We start from the raw sequence: 16808 nt of genomic DNA on the forward strand, positions 1-16808 counted from the left end.
ACTTCATGTGAAGAAGACTTGGTGTTCTGTTTGACTTTGCAATCCGACACTGCAAGATTTGACTCTATCCAGATTAACCACATAGGAAGAAATTATATCTGACACTCAAGTATCAGTAGGGACGGGAACTGGTCAACTCAACAAGAACAAAGGACTGATTTCACACCTCAGCTGCTCACGATTCTGGACTGAGCAAAGATTCAGGATTGTCCTGAAATACATGTTTATGTTTGTTTTTTTCATTGGAAGGTCAGGAAGATGTACAGCGCTTGTTTTCTAAAAGTGGAATAGTAGAACAGTAACATATGTGAAAGTGTGCAGCCAAAGGTGAAACTGTGCAAGGCTTTAAGAAGGCCTCGGCCATGTTGGGTCCAAGTTTGTTTCTTATATTAAGGCTTGAGTTTTGCTGATAACATTTCCTTTGCATTTTAAACTGGAGAGTCTGTCCATGATCCATGTACCTGGTGACACCCCCTATTGTGTCATCCTGAAGGTGTTAGTGGACGGTCCCCTACATTTTCTATGGGCCAGCCCAAAGTCAGTTCTTTAATTCAAAGTATCCAATTGACATTAATAGTGCCAAGTTCCAGAAATGTGTCGGTTAAGTGATATGTTGAATCAGGTGTAGTTTGTGCTATGTGGTGTGCAATTTGCTACATTTATGAACGATGCGGTTTAAGAGAGTGCTGTTAATGTAGATGGTGATGATGGCACAAACTTGCAGCAGTTTGTCTAGAGGCCCTGTACAGTAAAAAGTTGTAACTACTTAGAAGTTAGTAGTCAGAATTGAAAGAGATGCAAATTTTCCAGCACTGGATGAGTGAAAATTGTGGCAGCTCGATTCCCAGTAAAACTGTGGTATTTGATAATTGTTTGAGTTTGAATTGTCTCTATGACTCTGTACTGTGAAAGAAGTGCAAGACAGTTTTACTGTGATCATAATAGAAATTGTTCAATCAGAATTAACATGTTTCTAAAAGATTTGCCCTTTCTGTGCTGAGCACCTTTCTGTATTTGTATTTCTAGAGCACTATTTGTATAGATAACCCTTCTACATGTATTGGCATACATGCTCGACACTAGACTTTAATGTACCTCGGAACAAACTATTATATTATAAGTACACCATGGATGAACCCACAGCAGAGAGAAGGTTTAGCACAATAAGCTACTTCGTGGTTTGAAATGCACATCAGCAGTGTGATGCATTGTAGGTATTATGTCAAAGTTGAAGGTCAAAGCGAACTAGTTTATTGTTACTGAATTATTTACATATTTCGCAAATAAAGGCAGCTCAGACCATATTACATCAAAGCACACTAACCAGCATTCAAAGTTTAACCTTTAACACACTGAAGTAGCCATCTGGCACCCAATTCTCTATTGGTTACAGAGTTAGGCAGCAGGGAGAAGGTTAAATTAAAAGATGCCTTGTGCGATTTAAAGCCACTTACCACCAATTCGATTGCTGACACAACATGTTCTTTTTGCTGTGGGCACATTTCTATGTATGGTACAATTGTATTCTTTTTTTGTTGTTGTACAAGAGAGTTTGTTATCACATATTTCTTGTGTAGTTTATGTTGGACTATTTTATTTCTGATTGGGTTTTTCATGTACATGTATGTACAAATAACCTGCCAAACTTGTGCATGTGGTTGAATTTGTGAGGCATACAATGTATAAGCCCACTGTACATATAGCTGTATTATGAAGATGTTAAAGACAGTGGTGCCTGCAGTTGCCAGTCTGATGTAGTGTGTTAACAACCTGATTTTCTGTACTCTGCATATTGCAGCAGTTTGAGAAAAACAAGTGAACATTCCTGTGAAAACGTTGCCACATTTAATCTCCAAGCAGATGTGAGGATCCGGCTCATTCTCAAGTTGGTTTACACCTCATTTTGTAACATTTAATTTTATTTTCCAGTATTGTATTTTTCTGTATCCCTGCAGAAGAAAAATGAAAACTGTTCAGAAATACAGTACCATAAAAGTGTACTAAAAACAGGTTTAAAACACTGAGAATGATCCGTGTCCTTACATGTGCCTGTGCCAAGGCCTATTCAAGCTGTATCATATTCCAGAAACGAGAGGAATATTCTATTTCTGGGCATGAAGTTTTCTTTTTAGCATTTAGGTCATCTGTGCTGGAAATTTACTGGAGAAATAAACTGTGATCTCATAAAGCAAGCTTAAGTGAGCAGTTCTTTGCTGCGTTAAGTCACAGTTTACATCTCAGCAAACTTCCTTTTTTCCTGGCCATGTTTGCTAAGTGAAAGTGGTACCCACTACTGTGCAAGGCTCCTTGTAGCAAGGAGCAAGTGAACAGATACTGCCATGTATGTGTCTCTTTTCCTAAGAAATGTTTAGTGTTTATGATAAGGGTCAGTACTGTAACAACAGATATTTGTGCTTTTGCATTCTCCAATGGCTAAAGTACACTATACCATATAGAGATGTATGTTGTGTTTATGTAATACTGTTCTTGAACCCCATAGACAAAAAAACAGCATCCAAGACATGATATAGTCCAGATATATCCAGACTTCATTGCTAAGCAGAATCGTGTAAGAGTGAAGTGTGGTCAGACCTACACAGCAGCTGAAATGAAATGATCAAGTAGTAACTAACAGTCATGATGTTAATGTTCAGGACTCTAGTGTCTATAGACTGTAAGTAAAGAATACTGTTTGATACTCCTGTGATGATTATTCAGTATTAAAGTGAGTTGTAAAACTGTTACTGTGGAATAAAGTTGATGCTAATGAAGTAATTTGTGAAGCGTCATCTTGTTTGTTTTATTAAGATCTCTATTGTTCAATTTTACACATTTCACACTATTCTACCTAGAGTCCATCTTGCGCATACAGTTAGAACATACTCCGCCCGCTAGACTTGAGTAAAATGTTGTACCAACGTTCACAGTACGAGTACTGTCCCCTCTTTTAGGCCATGTTGATTTATATGAATGACATCAATTTTCAAAAAGTTTACTACCATACTGTAAATTGTGCAAAGTGCCTACAGAACAAGCAAATATATGCCGTAAGTTGCAAAAAGATATTGCAGAAAATGGATACTGATGTCATAGAATGCCAAAATCAGAGAAGAAGATGTGAAAGAACAAAAATAATAACCCATTATTCGGTATACCATTCTCTGTGGGTTTAGTTGTTTGTTCAACCTTCCTGACCATGTAGATTTCATAATGACATCAATGACATCACCAAGCGGATTGAAAAAGAATGCCACAACGTATAATATTTCAATTCGATTTTACATTGGGTATTCAAGAGCGACCTCTAGGAGCTAAGGATATAAATGATCCAGCACCACAGACTTACCCAGAAGCAATGATCCAACCAATCAAAAGAGACATTACAAAAATCTAATGATTATGATTAGAAATCAATTGGACTTACCCATTGGTCATCAATCGGCATATCCGGATTACTCAGTGTTATACTCCCGCAGACCAAACACAAGTCTACACCAATTGGTCACTTTATCTTAGTAGACCAATCAACATCGGGTTGCATCCTTGTGCCGCGCGAGGAGAATTCGAGAAGAGCATTTGAATAAATGACAGGATAAACGCTGTCATTAACAAATGGGGAGTCTTATAGTGTTATAACTTGGCAAACGTGTGGTGCTGTTGCTTCCAGATATTTTGGCATTGCCAAACTGCGCTGGCAACTCTCCTGCTTCACATGCGTGTTGATGCAAGGCAACAACTACACGCGTCCGTGTGCCTCATTAATTCAGCTTTTCTCACGGTCATGTTTTAGCGCCCTCTATCTCTCAGCCAGTCAACTGCAGCGTTGGGAACCGCGACCAAACGCACCGTTGCAAGGACAGGATACACCAAGCAGGTCGTGTGAGCCTCCTTGGGTAAATCAAATCAAAAGGATATTTGAAAGGAGGCACATCAGGGCCAAAATACTTCTGAAAACCGATATGGTGCCCGCAAACTGTGTGTTGACCGTGAATGTTCACTTTGGGAAATTCTTCACCCACCATCGGTTTTCAAAAGTGTCTCGAGTCCTGATGTGTCTCCTTTCAAATATCATTTTGATTTGGTTTGCCTGCTTGGTGTATCCTGTCCTTGCAACGGTGCGTTTGGTCGCAGTTCGAAATGCTGCAGTTGGCGGGATGACAGATAGAGGACGCTAAAACATGACCGTGAGAGAAGCTGAATTAATGAGGCATAAAAAATCGATATTGAACCCCCCTGTCGGCCAGAGTAGGCTCGCCCAAACCAGAAAGAGCGGTGCACGCTGGGAACTAGCGGCCATCTATGACCTTTGACCCACATGCTTCCGACAAGGCAAAACCGACCGCAACACACGACTTTGGAAGAAATTATTGCCGAAAGTAGCCCAGTAAAAGGTACCTGGACATTAGTATCTACTTTGTAAAGGTTATGAGAGTAAGCTTGGCTAATGGCAACTTATAAACAACTTCCGATGAAACAGAAATGCCTGCGAACGTGTTGTTTACCTAACCGAAGACGCGACTCCACTTTTCTGTCCATGTTTGGGAAACTCATAGAAATAAAATATATCTGAGCGAATCTTCATTTTCCAGTTAGCAACTTAGTTTCACATTGTGGTACATATATATTTCCAAATCTCCATGTTTAGGTTGGTAACATAGGGGATCTTAGACCGTCAGTGCAGTTTGAGTTGAAGTTGAAGTATTGTTCTAAGACCCACAATACTTGTAAGTGCCCCCCTCCCCTCCTCACCAATCCTGTTACTTTGCGACCTCCTAAATAACCCCGCACATGGGCCCAACTGCTCATGCGCAGGTCAAAGGTGAAGGCCCCTGAGACATAAACAAAACACGTCAGTTCATTGCTGTGCCGGCTATATATATATTTACGGACATGCAAAGAACATGGTCGAGACTTGAACTGTTTACAAGTCAGGGGCCTTCACCTTTGACCTGTGCATGCACAGTTGGAATTTTGAGGTTGAACATAGATAGATAGATACAGATTATATATGTATATGGCCACCGTCGGTCAGTATTGACCATGGTTACATCCTAATTCACATCAGCCCTACAGCATAGACTATGGCTAAACAGCCCTATACGAGAATGGCAGTCTCTGCCACAAAAATCACATCTGTAAGCTGACTCAGTTCTGTTGCAAAGCTCTTTTCTGCGGATCCACTCCAGATTATATATATATATATATATATATATATATGTATGTATCAATAACGTAATATGCAGATGCAGAAACCAGTGGATAATGATGATGATATATATGGCCTTCGTCGGTCAACATTGACCATGGTAAAATCCTAATTCACATTGCTCTAGCCTACAGCGTCGGCTATGGCTAAATAGTCCCATATGAGAATGGCAGTCTTCTCCACATAAGTCATAGGGCACATCTGTAATAAGCTGACTCAGTCATGTACCAGTCTTTTGCCAAGTTCTTTTCATCAGATCTGCTTTTCTTTTGAGCAGTGCATCAGTCTCTCACTAACTCACTTACTCACTCACTCACTCACTCACTCACTCACTCACTCACTCACTCACTCACTCACTCACTCACTCACTCACTCAGTGCATCAGTCTAGTTTCTATCAATATTTCTAATTCTATAAGTAAAAAATACAGGATTTTGTACCCATTACAGAAAACATGAGACACGTGTAGATGATAACATTGCACATCTCCTACTTTGGACTGCAGAACCGTGTGTACTAGTCCTATATCCTATATTGACTGTCCATATACTGATATAGTATATGGACAGTCAATATCATCACAATTGAATATGGCACAAACTACCAAGATATTTTCTTTCAAAGCTGGATGTCTGATTGTCATGTACTGAGCACATGATAGCACCATGATGGAGATATGCTTGGCACATGATCATGATAATCACATGCTCAGCACATGGCTTCCATACACCCTGCAGTGCCCAGTGCCTTACTTCACTACTTGCCAGTGTTCTCGCCAGAATTTTTTCACAGCATAGGGGTCAGGTACAGAAGGCCAACTTTACGCGGCGCAAGCGCAAGCTAAGAAGAAATTACCGCAGAGTAGGGAGTCCGGCTTGGTCCTCCGGAAAATTTTTGAATTCATAACCCAATGAGACACTATTTCCTGCATTTTGAGGGATAAATTTTGTGAAGTAAAGTTTTTCCTCTGTTACAGCCTCATTCTAAAGCCAAATATGAACTTTTTATAAGATTTATGAAGGGTCACAAGGTTCTTTCCAGAAAGAAACACCCCTATGCTGGTTGAAACACAGCATAGGGGTCCAGACCACAGCATAGGGGGTCCAAATCACAGCATAGGGGGCCCCTATGCTGAAAAGGCCTGGCGAGAACACTGCTTGCACCCCTCACTCATGTTCGGCATTTGCTTTGCAGGTCCTGTCATGCCACGGGTAAGATGTCTCAGTCATGTTAAATCATGTGACAATCACATGTCAGTCACATGGTAGTCACATGATGGGCACATGGTGCATTAGGCATTCTGATTTTTCACCCCCACTGTGTGTTCTGCCTTTTCTTTGCAGGTCCTGTCTTGGCAATGGTTCGAATATCTCAATCATGTCAAAATCATGTGACTATCACATGTCAGTGGCATACTGGGCACATGATAGTCACATGCTGGGCACATGATAGTCACATGCTGGGCACATGATAGTCACATGCTGGGCACATGATAGTCACATGCCGGGCACATGATAGTCACATGCTGGGCACATGCCTTGAGTGAAAGTTTGAAGACCCTTGTTCCTTTTGTCACTAGGCAGGAAGGGCGGGGCTGTGACCGTTGCCATGGGTGACGTGGAACGGCGTGAGGAAAGTGGTGAGGACGAAAGGAGGGATCCGGAGACTTCCGAGTCGACCCGAGCTGACCCGGACGTGTCGGGGGACAAGAGCGGGCCTGATGACAACACTTCAGACCAGGACGGTTCTGGCCGGAGAGATGATCGAGGGGAGGGCACCCCGGGCCACGATGGGCCGGTCAGAACTGACCCAGCTCAAAATGAGCAAAGGGAAACTGACCCAGGTCAGAGTGAGCAAGGCCAAACTGACCCAGGTCAGAGTGAGCAAGGCCAAAGTGACCCAGGTCAGAGTGCACAAGGTGAAACTGACCCATGTCAGAGTGCACAAGACCAAAGCAGCCCTGCAGGGAAGGCTCTGCCTGTGTCTGTCGTTGACTGTGAAACCTTGGAGAGTTCTCGGGAGTGCCAGCTGGGGAAAGCTGAGGAGATTCAGGAGCAGCAAAGCCAGGAGGGACAAGGTGAGGCATTACTGGGTGCTCCACCGGACGTGATGCCAAGCTTAGCTGCAAGTCAATCTGCAAGTTCAGCTGCAAGTCAGGCTGGAGCCCCTCCTATGGGAAGTTCTGATGTCCTTTCCCCCACCGCAAACCCAGTCTTACCAGAACTGTCTGCAGTGTCAGATCAAACCAGTCAGGAGCCACGACCAGCCCTGCCGGGTCCCTCCTCACAAGGAACCGCCCAAAAACCTGCCGGTTTGCAGGAAGAAGGTTGGAGCGGCAATCTAGTCTTAGAACCGTTTTCTCAGAAGCTGCTTGCTTCAATAGAGGAAAAGTACAATGAAAAGTTACGTTGTAAAGCTGAACAGAGGATTAATACATTTGAGAAGGAGCTGAAAGGCCTAGGAGAGCTGAATGTCTTGAGCCTTTGGCAGAAAAACGACCGGGCGGTAGAGCAGCTGGCAGCTCGTCTGAATCTGCCTCCAGGGTCCGTCTGGAAACTCCGGATGTTCTGCAGGGTTGTGATGAAATGCCTGCCCAGGAAAAAAGTCATGGACCAACAGAAATTGCGGCGGTTGTGCTGGCAAGTCCTGCACGACAAGTTCGGACAGAGCGTCTCAGAGCTGGTAGAAGCCATGGTAGGCCTAATGGTGGGAGATGTCACAAAACAGACTGGAAACACAGTCGCACCAGAACCACGCAGAGTTCCAGATGAAGCCAGTCGGGAGTCACAACCATCCTCGCAAGGAACCTCCCAACACTCTGCTGGGGAGCAGCTTAAAGACAAGACAGGCACTTTAGTCTTCAAACCATTTTGTAAGAAGCTTCTTGCATTTGTGAGGAAAAACTACCCAGAAGCAACAGAGTTGGCTGTTGAAAATCGAGTCAACACGTTTGAAAAAGAGATGCAGGGAGTCTCTGAGTGTTTCTGGCAAAACGTCGAGAACAACGACGACATGATCAATCAGCTCTCTGCGCGGCTGAGTCTACCCCACAGGGACATGTGGAAACTCAAACTGTTACGGCGAGTCGTGATGTGCCACCTACCCAGAAAAACTTTTACCATGCGGGGGCAAGTCCACCGTCTTTGTCGCAGTGTCCTGATGGGAGAAGGGCCCAGATTTAGAGCGAACATCCTACAGCTGATCAAGGTCATCACAATGCGAATGCCGAGAGGTACTAAGCCAGGGCCAGAAGGAGGGTTTGTAGATCAAAATAAACTTGCCAGAATAGAGTCAAGACTAGCGAGAGGTCTGATTGTGAACCCGAGAGACATGAAGAAGTATAAGCAGTCAAAGGAGCAGTTAGCGAAACAGGACAGAGAAATCCAGCGGCAAAGGATGGAGGGAAAAAATGTTGCATCACGGGACGTTCAACCGGGTAAAGCAGCAAGTTGCACCTTAAGTCAGGCAGTTACCTCAGCTACAAGTTCGGCAACACGTTCAAGTGTAAGTCAAGCAGCAAGTTCAGCTGCAGCGCCTCCTGTTGAGAGTTTTGATCATGACATCCCCTCCTCGACTGACACAGTGTTAACAGCTCAAGCTGCAGATCAAACAGGTAAGGATGCAAGATTCATTTTCATTTCATACTTTATGTACCGGCCACGGACAACATATTGCCATCAGGGCGTCTTTCACTTTGCCCTGTAGGCATACATAAACAAAACATTAAAATGTATTATTGAAATCTCATAGTAGAACACTCAATTATATTGAATTCACAAAGGTTTAAATCATATCAACTTGTGCTTATATTGCAAAGGAATATTGCACATTAAGAGTGGTAAAATGGATGCACGATACTGCACTTTATATTACACTTGTTTACAATAATCCAAACAATCATATATAAATGTTGATGAAGGTTTAAGACATCCAGGTAATAAGATACGCCAAAAGTAGTTATGCAAGCTTTTACTGAAATCCAAACTTTTATCCTGTTGCTTGAGTAACTGATTTTGGCGAATCATAATATACAAATACACTAAATCCACAAATAACTTCAATAAATGTGTTCACAGGGTGCGAATCATGTTTCGTTTCACAGGCAAGGAGTCACAGCCTTCCCAGTCCGCTCCTTCCTCACAAGAATCTGCCGGGGAACCGATGAAGCACAGCTTAACGCCGTTCGCTCAGAAGCTGCTCGCGTTGATGATGAAAAGTTACCCGAATAGGAACAAGGAGAAATTCGAGCGCCGGATCACCAAGTTTGAAGCGGAGCTGGGGGGAAACCGAGAGTTTGTCTGGCTGAGCTTTCAGAACAACGACCCGATGATCGAACAGTTGGCAACGCGGCTAGATCTCCCTCCCGGGGCCGTGTGGAAACTCAGGCTCTTACGCCGGGTTGTGAAGAGCTGCTTGCCGAAACAATCTCCCACAAATTTGGAGGCAGCCCGGCATATCTGTGTGCAAATCCTGCAGGAGGAGTTTAGACAGAACATATCGGAAATGGTAGAAGTCATGTTTGTCACGATGACGAGAAACGCCGCACAGGAAAGTGGAAACCCAGTCGCACCAGAACCAGGCAGAGCGTCAGATCAAACCAGCCAGGAGCCACAACCACCCCTGCCTGGTCCCTCCTCACAAGGATCCGCCCAAGGTCAGAAAAAACTTAAGAATCTACAGTCTAAAAGGGCGAGAGGTTGGCGAATGACTGGCAGGGAGCTGAAGATCTTGCAGGTTTTAGAGCAGGGAGGCACAGAATGTGAGGAATGGCAGGAGGACAGGAGGCCAAGTCCCAGAGGAAAGCAGGAGGGATTCTTCCCGGGCCAGAGGAAACTTTGGCATCTTCAGTCCAAAAGGGCGGAAGGCCGGTCTATGTCTGCCAGGGAGCTTAAGACGTTAGAGGTTTTAGAGCGGCAGCAGAGAGTTTGGAAACTGGATCTGCAGGAGAAGGGGCGGATGAGTGCTGTAGGCAAGCAGCAGGGAGGAACGGAGTGTCCGAGTTTCGATCCACAGGAGGACAGAAGGCAGAGTGTCACGGGCAGGAAGCGGAGAAATCTTCGGCGTCTACAGCACAAAAGGGCAAAAGGCGTGCCTATGTCTGCCATGGAGCTAAAGATGTTAGAGGTTTTAGAGCGGAGGCAGAGAAATTCTGAACGAGTGTCGCAAACAAAGGAGCAGCAAAGTACTCGGCAAGGAAAGAAGCAGAAGGAGTGGAGAGAGAAGAATCGAGGGAGCAAGGAGGACCGATACGTTCCCGGCAAAAGCAGAGTTTTGAAGCCAACACAGAGAATGTCTAGAAGTCCGCCTGCCGAGCGGGTCAGGGGTCAGCAGCGGAGGACGAGAGACCGAGAGGAGCATCAGCCGCGTGAGGCAGGACCAGGTTCGGCGCGGCGACTGGCGGTTGATGTTGAGGCAGAACCGGGTTCGGCGCGGAGACTGGCGGTTGACGCTGAGAAGCTGCTGCTGCAGAAGGAGTGGGCGCGGCTGGCGGGGGAGCGGAGGGTGCTGGACTACGAGCTGGCGCTGCGGGAAGCCGCCGTGCAGGACCACATCTTCCAGATGCAGCACGAGATCTACTCCCACAAGGTCACACAGAAGGTCACGCAGGTCACCCAGCTCTCTAAGCGCCTCCTCCTGGAGGCTGGTCACCGTGGCAACCACGATGAGCAGCAGGCGTCAGCCAATCAGGACGTGGATTACAGGTGTGTTCAGGTGATGTCAGAGAGCAGCAGCTTCAAGCGTTTCCATGGAAACCCTCGCAATGATGACAAGAGCCCACTCCGTCATGACCATGATCGTTTCCATGGAGATCCTCACCATGACGCCAGGAACCCACTCTGGCATGATCAGGAGCGTTTCCATGGAGATCCTCACCATGACGACAGGGGCCCACTCCGGCATGACCAAGAGCGTTTCCATGGAGATCCTCTCCATGACGACAGGGGCCCACTCCGGCATGACCAAGAGCGTTTCCATGGAGATCCTCACCATGACGACAGGGGCCCACTCCGGCATGACCAAGAGCGTTTCCATGGAGATCCTCTCCATGACGACAGGGGCCCACTCCGGCATGACCAAGAGCGTTTCCATGGAGATCCTCACCATGACGACAGGGGCCCACTCTGGCATGACCAAGAGCGTTTCCATGGAGATCCTCACCATGACGACAGTCGCTTGACTAGTCCTGACGACATGGCCCCGAGTGATTGGTCGCCTGAAGAAGATGCGAGGGAGCAGCGGGATGAGGAGGAACGTTCCTGGCCTGGAGCTGAGGACCGGCGGGGGAGAGGCCGCCACTGGGAGAGGGGAGAGGAGGATGAGTTCCTTCATGAGCGGTACAGGAGAGAAACTTCAGCGGACCGACACGGAGAGCCGCACAGACATGAGGAGGCAGCAGGGAGTTATACAAGAGATCGGCCCTATTCTGCACCCAGGGCACCGGCTTATGATAACTCCGCCTTCCCAGCCGAACCTCCACCAAACAGACGGGATGCTCAGTACAACAGGAGCGACAGAAGGGAGGAGCAGACTCTCCAACAAACCGGTCAGGTCAGGAACCTGCCAAGGGACCAAAGTCCACCCTATGCCCTGGACGAATTTGGTCAGCCAATTGACCACCTACCACATGAAGAGTATGGGAGTCCACCAGCCAGAACAGGTATCCATGGTAACCATGACCATAGTAACCGTCATCTCCAAAGCTGCAACCAAATGCATGGGAACAAGATGTGGAAAGAACCAGACAAGTTGAACAGAAGTTGTAAAGATCAACATAAAGATCTCAGATCCAGCAGCCAGATTCGGGGTGGAAATCACAGATTCAGCAGTCAGAGCTTTGATAGAGATCAAAGATCCGGATCCAGCAGTGGAAAAGGGGATCACAGATCCCGCAGTGAACGTCAGGGTAGAAATAACAGATCCAGCCATCGGAGTCAGGGTAGAGATCGCAGATCCAGTCAGGGTTACGATCGTGGACAATCACGGGATCACTCTCGAAACAGTTCTCAATCCAGTCAAAACAACATCCGAAGAAAACCACCACAAACAGATGGAAGCAGCCAAAACAGTGCAAAACGAAAGAGAGGCCACAGTCCCAGTCCCCGAAGCAGCAAAAAGGGGCCCGGAGAGAGGAGACGTCCTGAGCGTCCCCCTAAACAGCAGCAGACTGAAAACACACAGACGTGGCCCCCACAAGCCCCTGGTGCAGCGGCCCAGCTAACCAACCAGGCCAAGACGTCTCAGGACTTGGGCCAAATCCATAAAAAACGTCCCACGCGATTTGACCCCAAATTCCCAACCAACAGAGCCCAAGACATGGGCCAAATCCCAACCGGCTGGTCCAAAAAGTCTCAGCCTACTGGCCTAATCCGTACCAGCCAGGTTACCAAGCCTGTGAACCTGGGCCTAGTCCCAAACCCCTGGGTTATGCCGCCTCAGAACGTGGGCCAAACCCCAAACACCCAGGCCATGCCGTCTCAGAACATGGGTCAAATCCCAAACACCCAGACCATACAGTCTCAGAACATGGGTCAAATCCCAAACACCCAGACAATACTGTCTCAGAACATGGGCCAAATCCCAAACCCCTGGGTTATGCCGCCTCAGAACATGGGCCAAATCCCAAACACCCAGCCCATACTGTCTCAGAACATGGGTCAAATCCCAAACATCCAGCCCATACAGTCTCAGAACATGGGCCAAATTCCAAACCCCTGGGTTATGCCGTCTCAGGACTTGGGCCAAATCCCCAACACCCAGCCCATACGGTCTCAGAACATGGGTCAAATCCCAAACATCCGGCCCATACAATCTCAGAACATGGGCCAAATCCCAAACATCCAGTCCATACAGTCTCAGAACATGGGTCAAACCCCAAACCCCTGGGCCATGCCGTCTCAGAACATAGGCCAAATCCCAAACACCCAGCCCATACAGTCTCAGAACATGGGCCAAATCCCAAACATCCAGTCCATGCAGTCTCAGAATCTAGGCCAAACCCAAAACCCCCGGGCCATGGAATCTCAGTGCTTGCGTCAAACCCCAACCAACAGAGCCACAAAATCCCAAGAGATGAGCCGAATCCCTGTCCGCCGCCCCATGCAGCCCCAGGACTTCGGCCCTGCCAACAGAGCCACTACAACCCAAGACATGGGCCAAAGCGGCTCACCATCTTTTTGGCAGTACGACAGTCTGGAAGGAGACTTCTTAGACTTTGGGAAGGAAAGTGACGGCTCCTTTCATCGCAGCATCCAGCAGACTGCCCTTCCAACCGCTCCTGCCAGGGGGCTCTCTTCTGTACCTGCCACAGGAGCCACGAGCAGTGTTCCCTGTGGAGATGTGCCCCCCTCCCCAGCAGGAAGGGAAACTCCGGGGACCCAGGCAGGGCAGGCGGCAGGCCAGCCCCCCATGGTGTTTCCTCCCGGCATGAGCTTCACTGAAAAGCTGCTTGCCGTGTCGGAAACCTTCGGCCCCGTCACCAAGAAAGAAGTGGAGAAGAGGATCCCCAAGTTTGAGTCAGAGGTGAAGAAGCTGACATTAAACAAAAGGAAGAACTACGACGACCTAATGGTGGACGATCTGGGCGATCGCGTCCCGGAGCAACATCGCTGGAAGCTCAAGTTGCTCCGCAGGATCATTGTGGGCGTTCTGCCCAGGATAACCAGGGAGGAAAAGGAGAGGGTCTCGTGGCTGTGTCGCCAGCTGGTCCCGCAAGAGGGCGTGGAACTTACCGAGGAGGTGTTCAGAGCGCTGACCTTCCCGAAAAGGGTGACGAACCCGCTCCTGAAGCCGCTGGTGATGACCGGGGTGGGGCCGGGCATGGAGGCGGGGAGGGCCGCGGGGAGGGCCGCGGGGAGGAGGGCCTGGGAGGACCGGGACCTGGTCAGGACCTACCTGCAGCAGCAGGGCGCGGCCGCCACGGAGGAGGCGGTGCAGGCCGTCCTGCAGAACGAGCAGCTGCTACACGACGCCAGGAGCAGCATGGCGCTCCGGCACCTGGTCTGGGAAGGGGCGTCACGGGGCACATGCCAAGGCGCAGAGCAGGGCACATACCAGGGCGCAGAGCAGGGCACACACCAGGACGCAGAGCAGGGCACATACCAGGGCACACTGCAGGGCACAGAGAAGGGTGTAAAGCAGGGCGTAAAACAATTCACACTGCAGAAAACACAGCAGGGCACAAGTGCAGCAGCAAGCTCAGCTGTAAGTCAGGCTTTGCCCTCTGGAGAAAATCCAGCTTCGCGCTCAAACCAGGAACGACAGTCCCAGGCCCCAGCTGGCCCATCCTCAGAAAGACCTAAATTTGCTGGACCTTTCTGGAAGCCGAAAGAAGAAAGGGGCGGCACTCTGATCTTGACTCCGTATCCGCAGAAGATTGTCGCCTTTGTGGAGAAGCACTATGGAGAAAAGAGGAAGAATCAGGTTGTCGACAGGATCAACACGTTTGAGGAGGAACAGAAGGGAAACCCGGACTTCGTCTGGAGACACCATCAGAACAACGACACGGTGATCGAGCAGCTGGCCTCGCGGCTGACCCTGCCTCCCGGGTCGGTGTGGAAACTCCGGCTGTTACGCAGGGTCGCGGTGGAATGCCTGCCCAAGAAGACCGTGGTCGCGCGGGAGAGGATCCTGGACATGTGCCAGCACGTCCTGTTCGACGAAGGTGTCGAGGTCACCGAGGACGTTTTCAAAGTCATCATCGCCATAGTATCGAGAAGGTTTCGGGAATCGTCGGCAAGGGCGACAGGAAACCCGACACCGTTTCCGGTTAACCTTCGGGAATCGTCGGCAATGGCGACTAGACACCCGACACCGTTTCCGGAGAACCTTCGGGAGTCGTCGGCAATGACAACTGGAAATCCGACACCGTTTGCGGAGAACCTTCGGGAACCATCGGTTATGACGTCGAGACACCCGACACCGTTTTCGGAGAACCTTCGGGAATCATCGGCAATGACGTCTAGACACCCGACACCGTTTGCGGAGAACCTTCGGGAATCTTCGTCAATGGCGACTGGAAACCCGACACCCTTTTCGGAGAGAGCAATGCCCAGGACTGTACCAAGTACCTCCACAGGGGGGCAGACTGTACCAAGTATCTCCACAGGGGGGCATACTTATGTACCGAATGCCCAGAAAGTAGCGCAGACTTCGGCTGAGAACGCTGATAAACAGCAGATGGTGGTGGCCTTCCTGCTGAGCAGAGGTGTGCATGTGACTAGCGAGGCTGTGGAGGGGGTTCTTGAGAACCAACAGGCTCTCGAAAATATCGAGAGGATCTTCTGGACCCCCCTCCAGGACCGTCGCCTGGTGGAGCGGTACCTGCAGCAGGTCGGCATCCCCGTCACTCCGGAGGCCGTCAGCAAGATCATGGACAACCCCGAACTGCTGGGGAGCATCAAGAACACCCTCGGGGGCCAGGGGGGCAACCCTGGGGGCCACGGAGCCAACTGAATGGTTCAACAACACCCGCGTGACTCATGGGGCAACCTGAGGGGCTCAGCCTCACCCGGAGGACCTGAGGTGCCAACTGATCCAGGCTGTAACCAGGAACAAACCTGGTATTTGTTGACTGATTTAAGTACTATGAGGATGTGATAAGTTGTACCCACTGAGAAGTTATGGTCCAAAGAAAGTAGCAATTTTTTTATGTAATTCAATTCGAAGATTATAGTTCGAGGGTTTGAATTATAATTTTTTAAAGTTCAACATCAGATCTTTAATTTGAGGAGGTTTTGAATTATTTTCAGACATTAGATCAATGTCACATAGGTTCTTTTGAAGACACACTGGGACATTTAGTTCCATGCTTTATTTCTGCTTTTTTCGTTAACCTTCTGAAAAACTTCACAATCTAGAAGTAGATTTAGAGAGAGATGCATGTGTATCTGAAGATAGCTAAATACTAGGGTCACATTTTCTAACCAAGGCACGACCAGGCTGTTTGCAGGAATGAGAAATAAGACTTGTATCGAGAAAAGTACACAGACAATGCTCATCACATTTTTTTGACGTTGTGTGAGTTTTATTGTCTTTTATATAAACTAGCAAGTGTAGCCCTAGCGCAAAACCCACGAAGATATGACTACTAAATTTCTTTCTAAAGGTTTGAGTTCTTCATCGTCTTAGTTTGCTTTAAAGTTCGAATTGTGCGCTTGATATCTATTATACGTGACTAGAGATGTAATTATAAGTACATTTATCATGGAACCAGTTTTCATGACAGTTTCAGTATCACTAATGTCAAAGACATGCTGATTTTTGTATACATCTTGCTAGTCTCAGGATTTGTGAAAAGTCATTAAAGCCAAATGGACTGTAAATTGCGTGATTGCCTTGTTAATTTGTAGACGTTATTATTACTTTTCTGTAGTTTAAGCCCGTTTATGTCCTACATTTGTAACCGAGACTCGCACCAGCCACTGCTGACTCTTATGCTAGGGTCACATTTCCGATCCGGGGCCCGGCCGGGCAGCTTGTGGGAACGAAAACTATGATGTAAAAGACAACAAGACACACAGAACTTTTTAAAGATTTCGGCCTACCATACGCTTAATGTATATTCTTGATATGCATTTCTTATACTTTGTTTTCTCAAACAGCC

At 47.8% G+C, this 16808-nt stretch overlaps 1 protein-coding gene across 1 annotated transcript; it reads left to right on the forward strand.

Moving 5' to 3' along the window:
- Positions 1 to 4283: 4283 nt before the first annotated feature.
- Positions 4284 to 16527, forward strand: LOC136425358 (uncharacterized). Its single transcript, XM_066414206.1, has 3 exons — positions 4284 to 4391; positions 6786 to 8819; positions 9309 to 16527. Exons 1-3 carry the CDS (start codon positions 4316 to 4318, stop codon positions 15656 to 15658), a joined length of 8460 nt encoding a protein of 2819 aa, XP_066270303.1. The 5' UTR covers positions 4284 to 4315; the 3' UTR covers positions 15659 to 16527.
- The last annotated feature ends 281 nt before the right edge of the window (positions 16528 to 16808 follow it).

Source organism: Branchiostoma lanceolatum, chromosome 19 (genome assembly GCF_035083965.1).
Source record: "Branchiostoma lanceolatum isolate klBraLanc5 chromosome 19, klBraLanc5.hap2, whole genome shotgun sequence".
In the NCBI taxonomy this organism is placed as follows: domain Eukaryota; kingdom Metazoa; phylum Chordata; class Leptocardii; order Amphioxiformes; family Branchiostomatidae; genus Branchiostoma; species Branchiostoma lanceolatum.

Coding starts and splice junctions, on each gene's coding strand:
- LOC136425358 (XM_066414206.1), top strand. CDS start 4,316: ATGCTTCCGACAAGGCAAAACCGACCGCAACACACGACTTTGGAAGAA. Junction 4,392..6,785: donor CGAAAGTAGCCCAGTAAAAG/GTACCTGGACAT, acceptor TTTTGTCACTAG/GCAGGAAGGGCGGGGCTGTG. Junction 8,820..9,308: donor TCAAGCTGCAGATCAAACAG/GTAAGGATGCAA, acceptor TTCGTTTCACAG/GCAAGGAGTCACAGCCTTCC.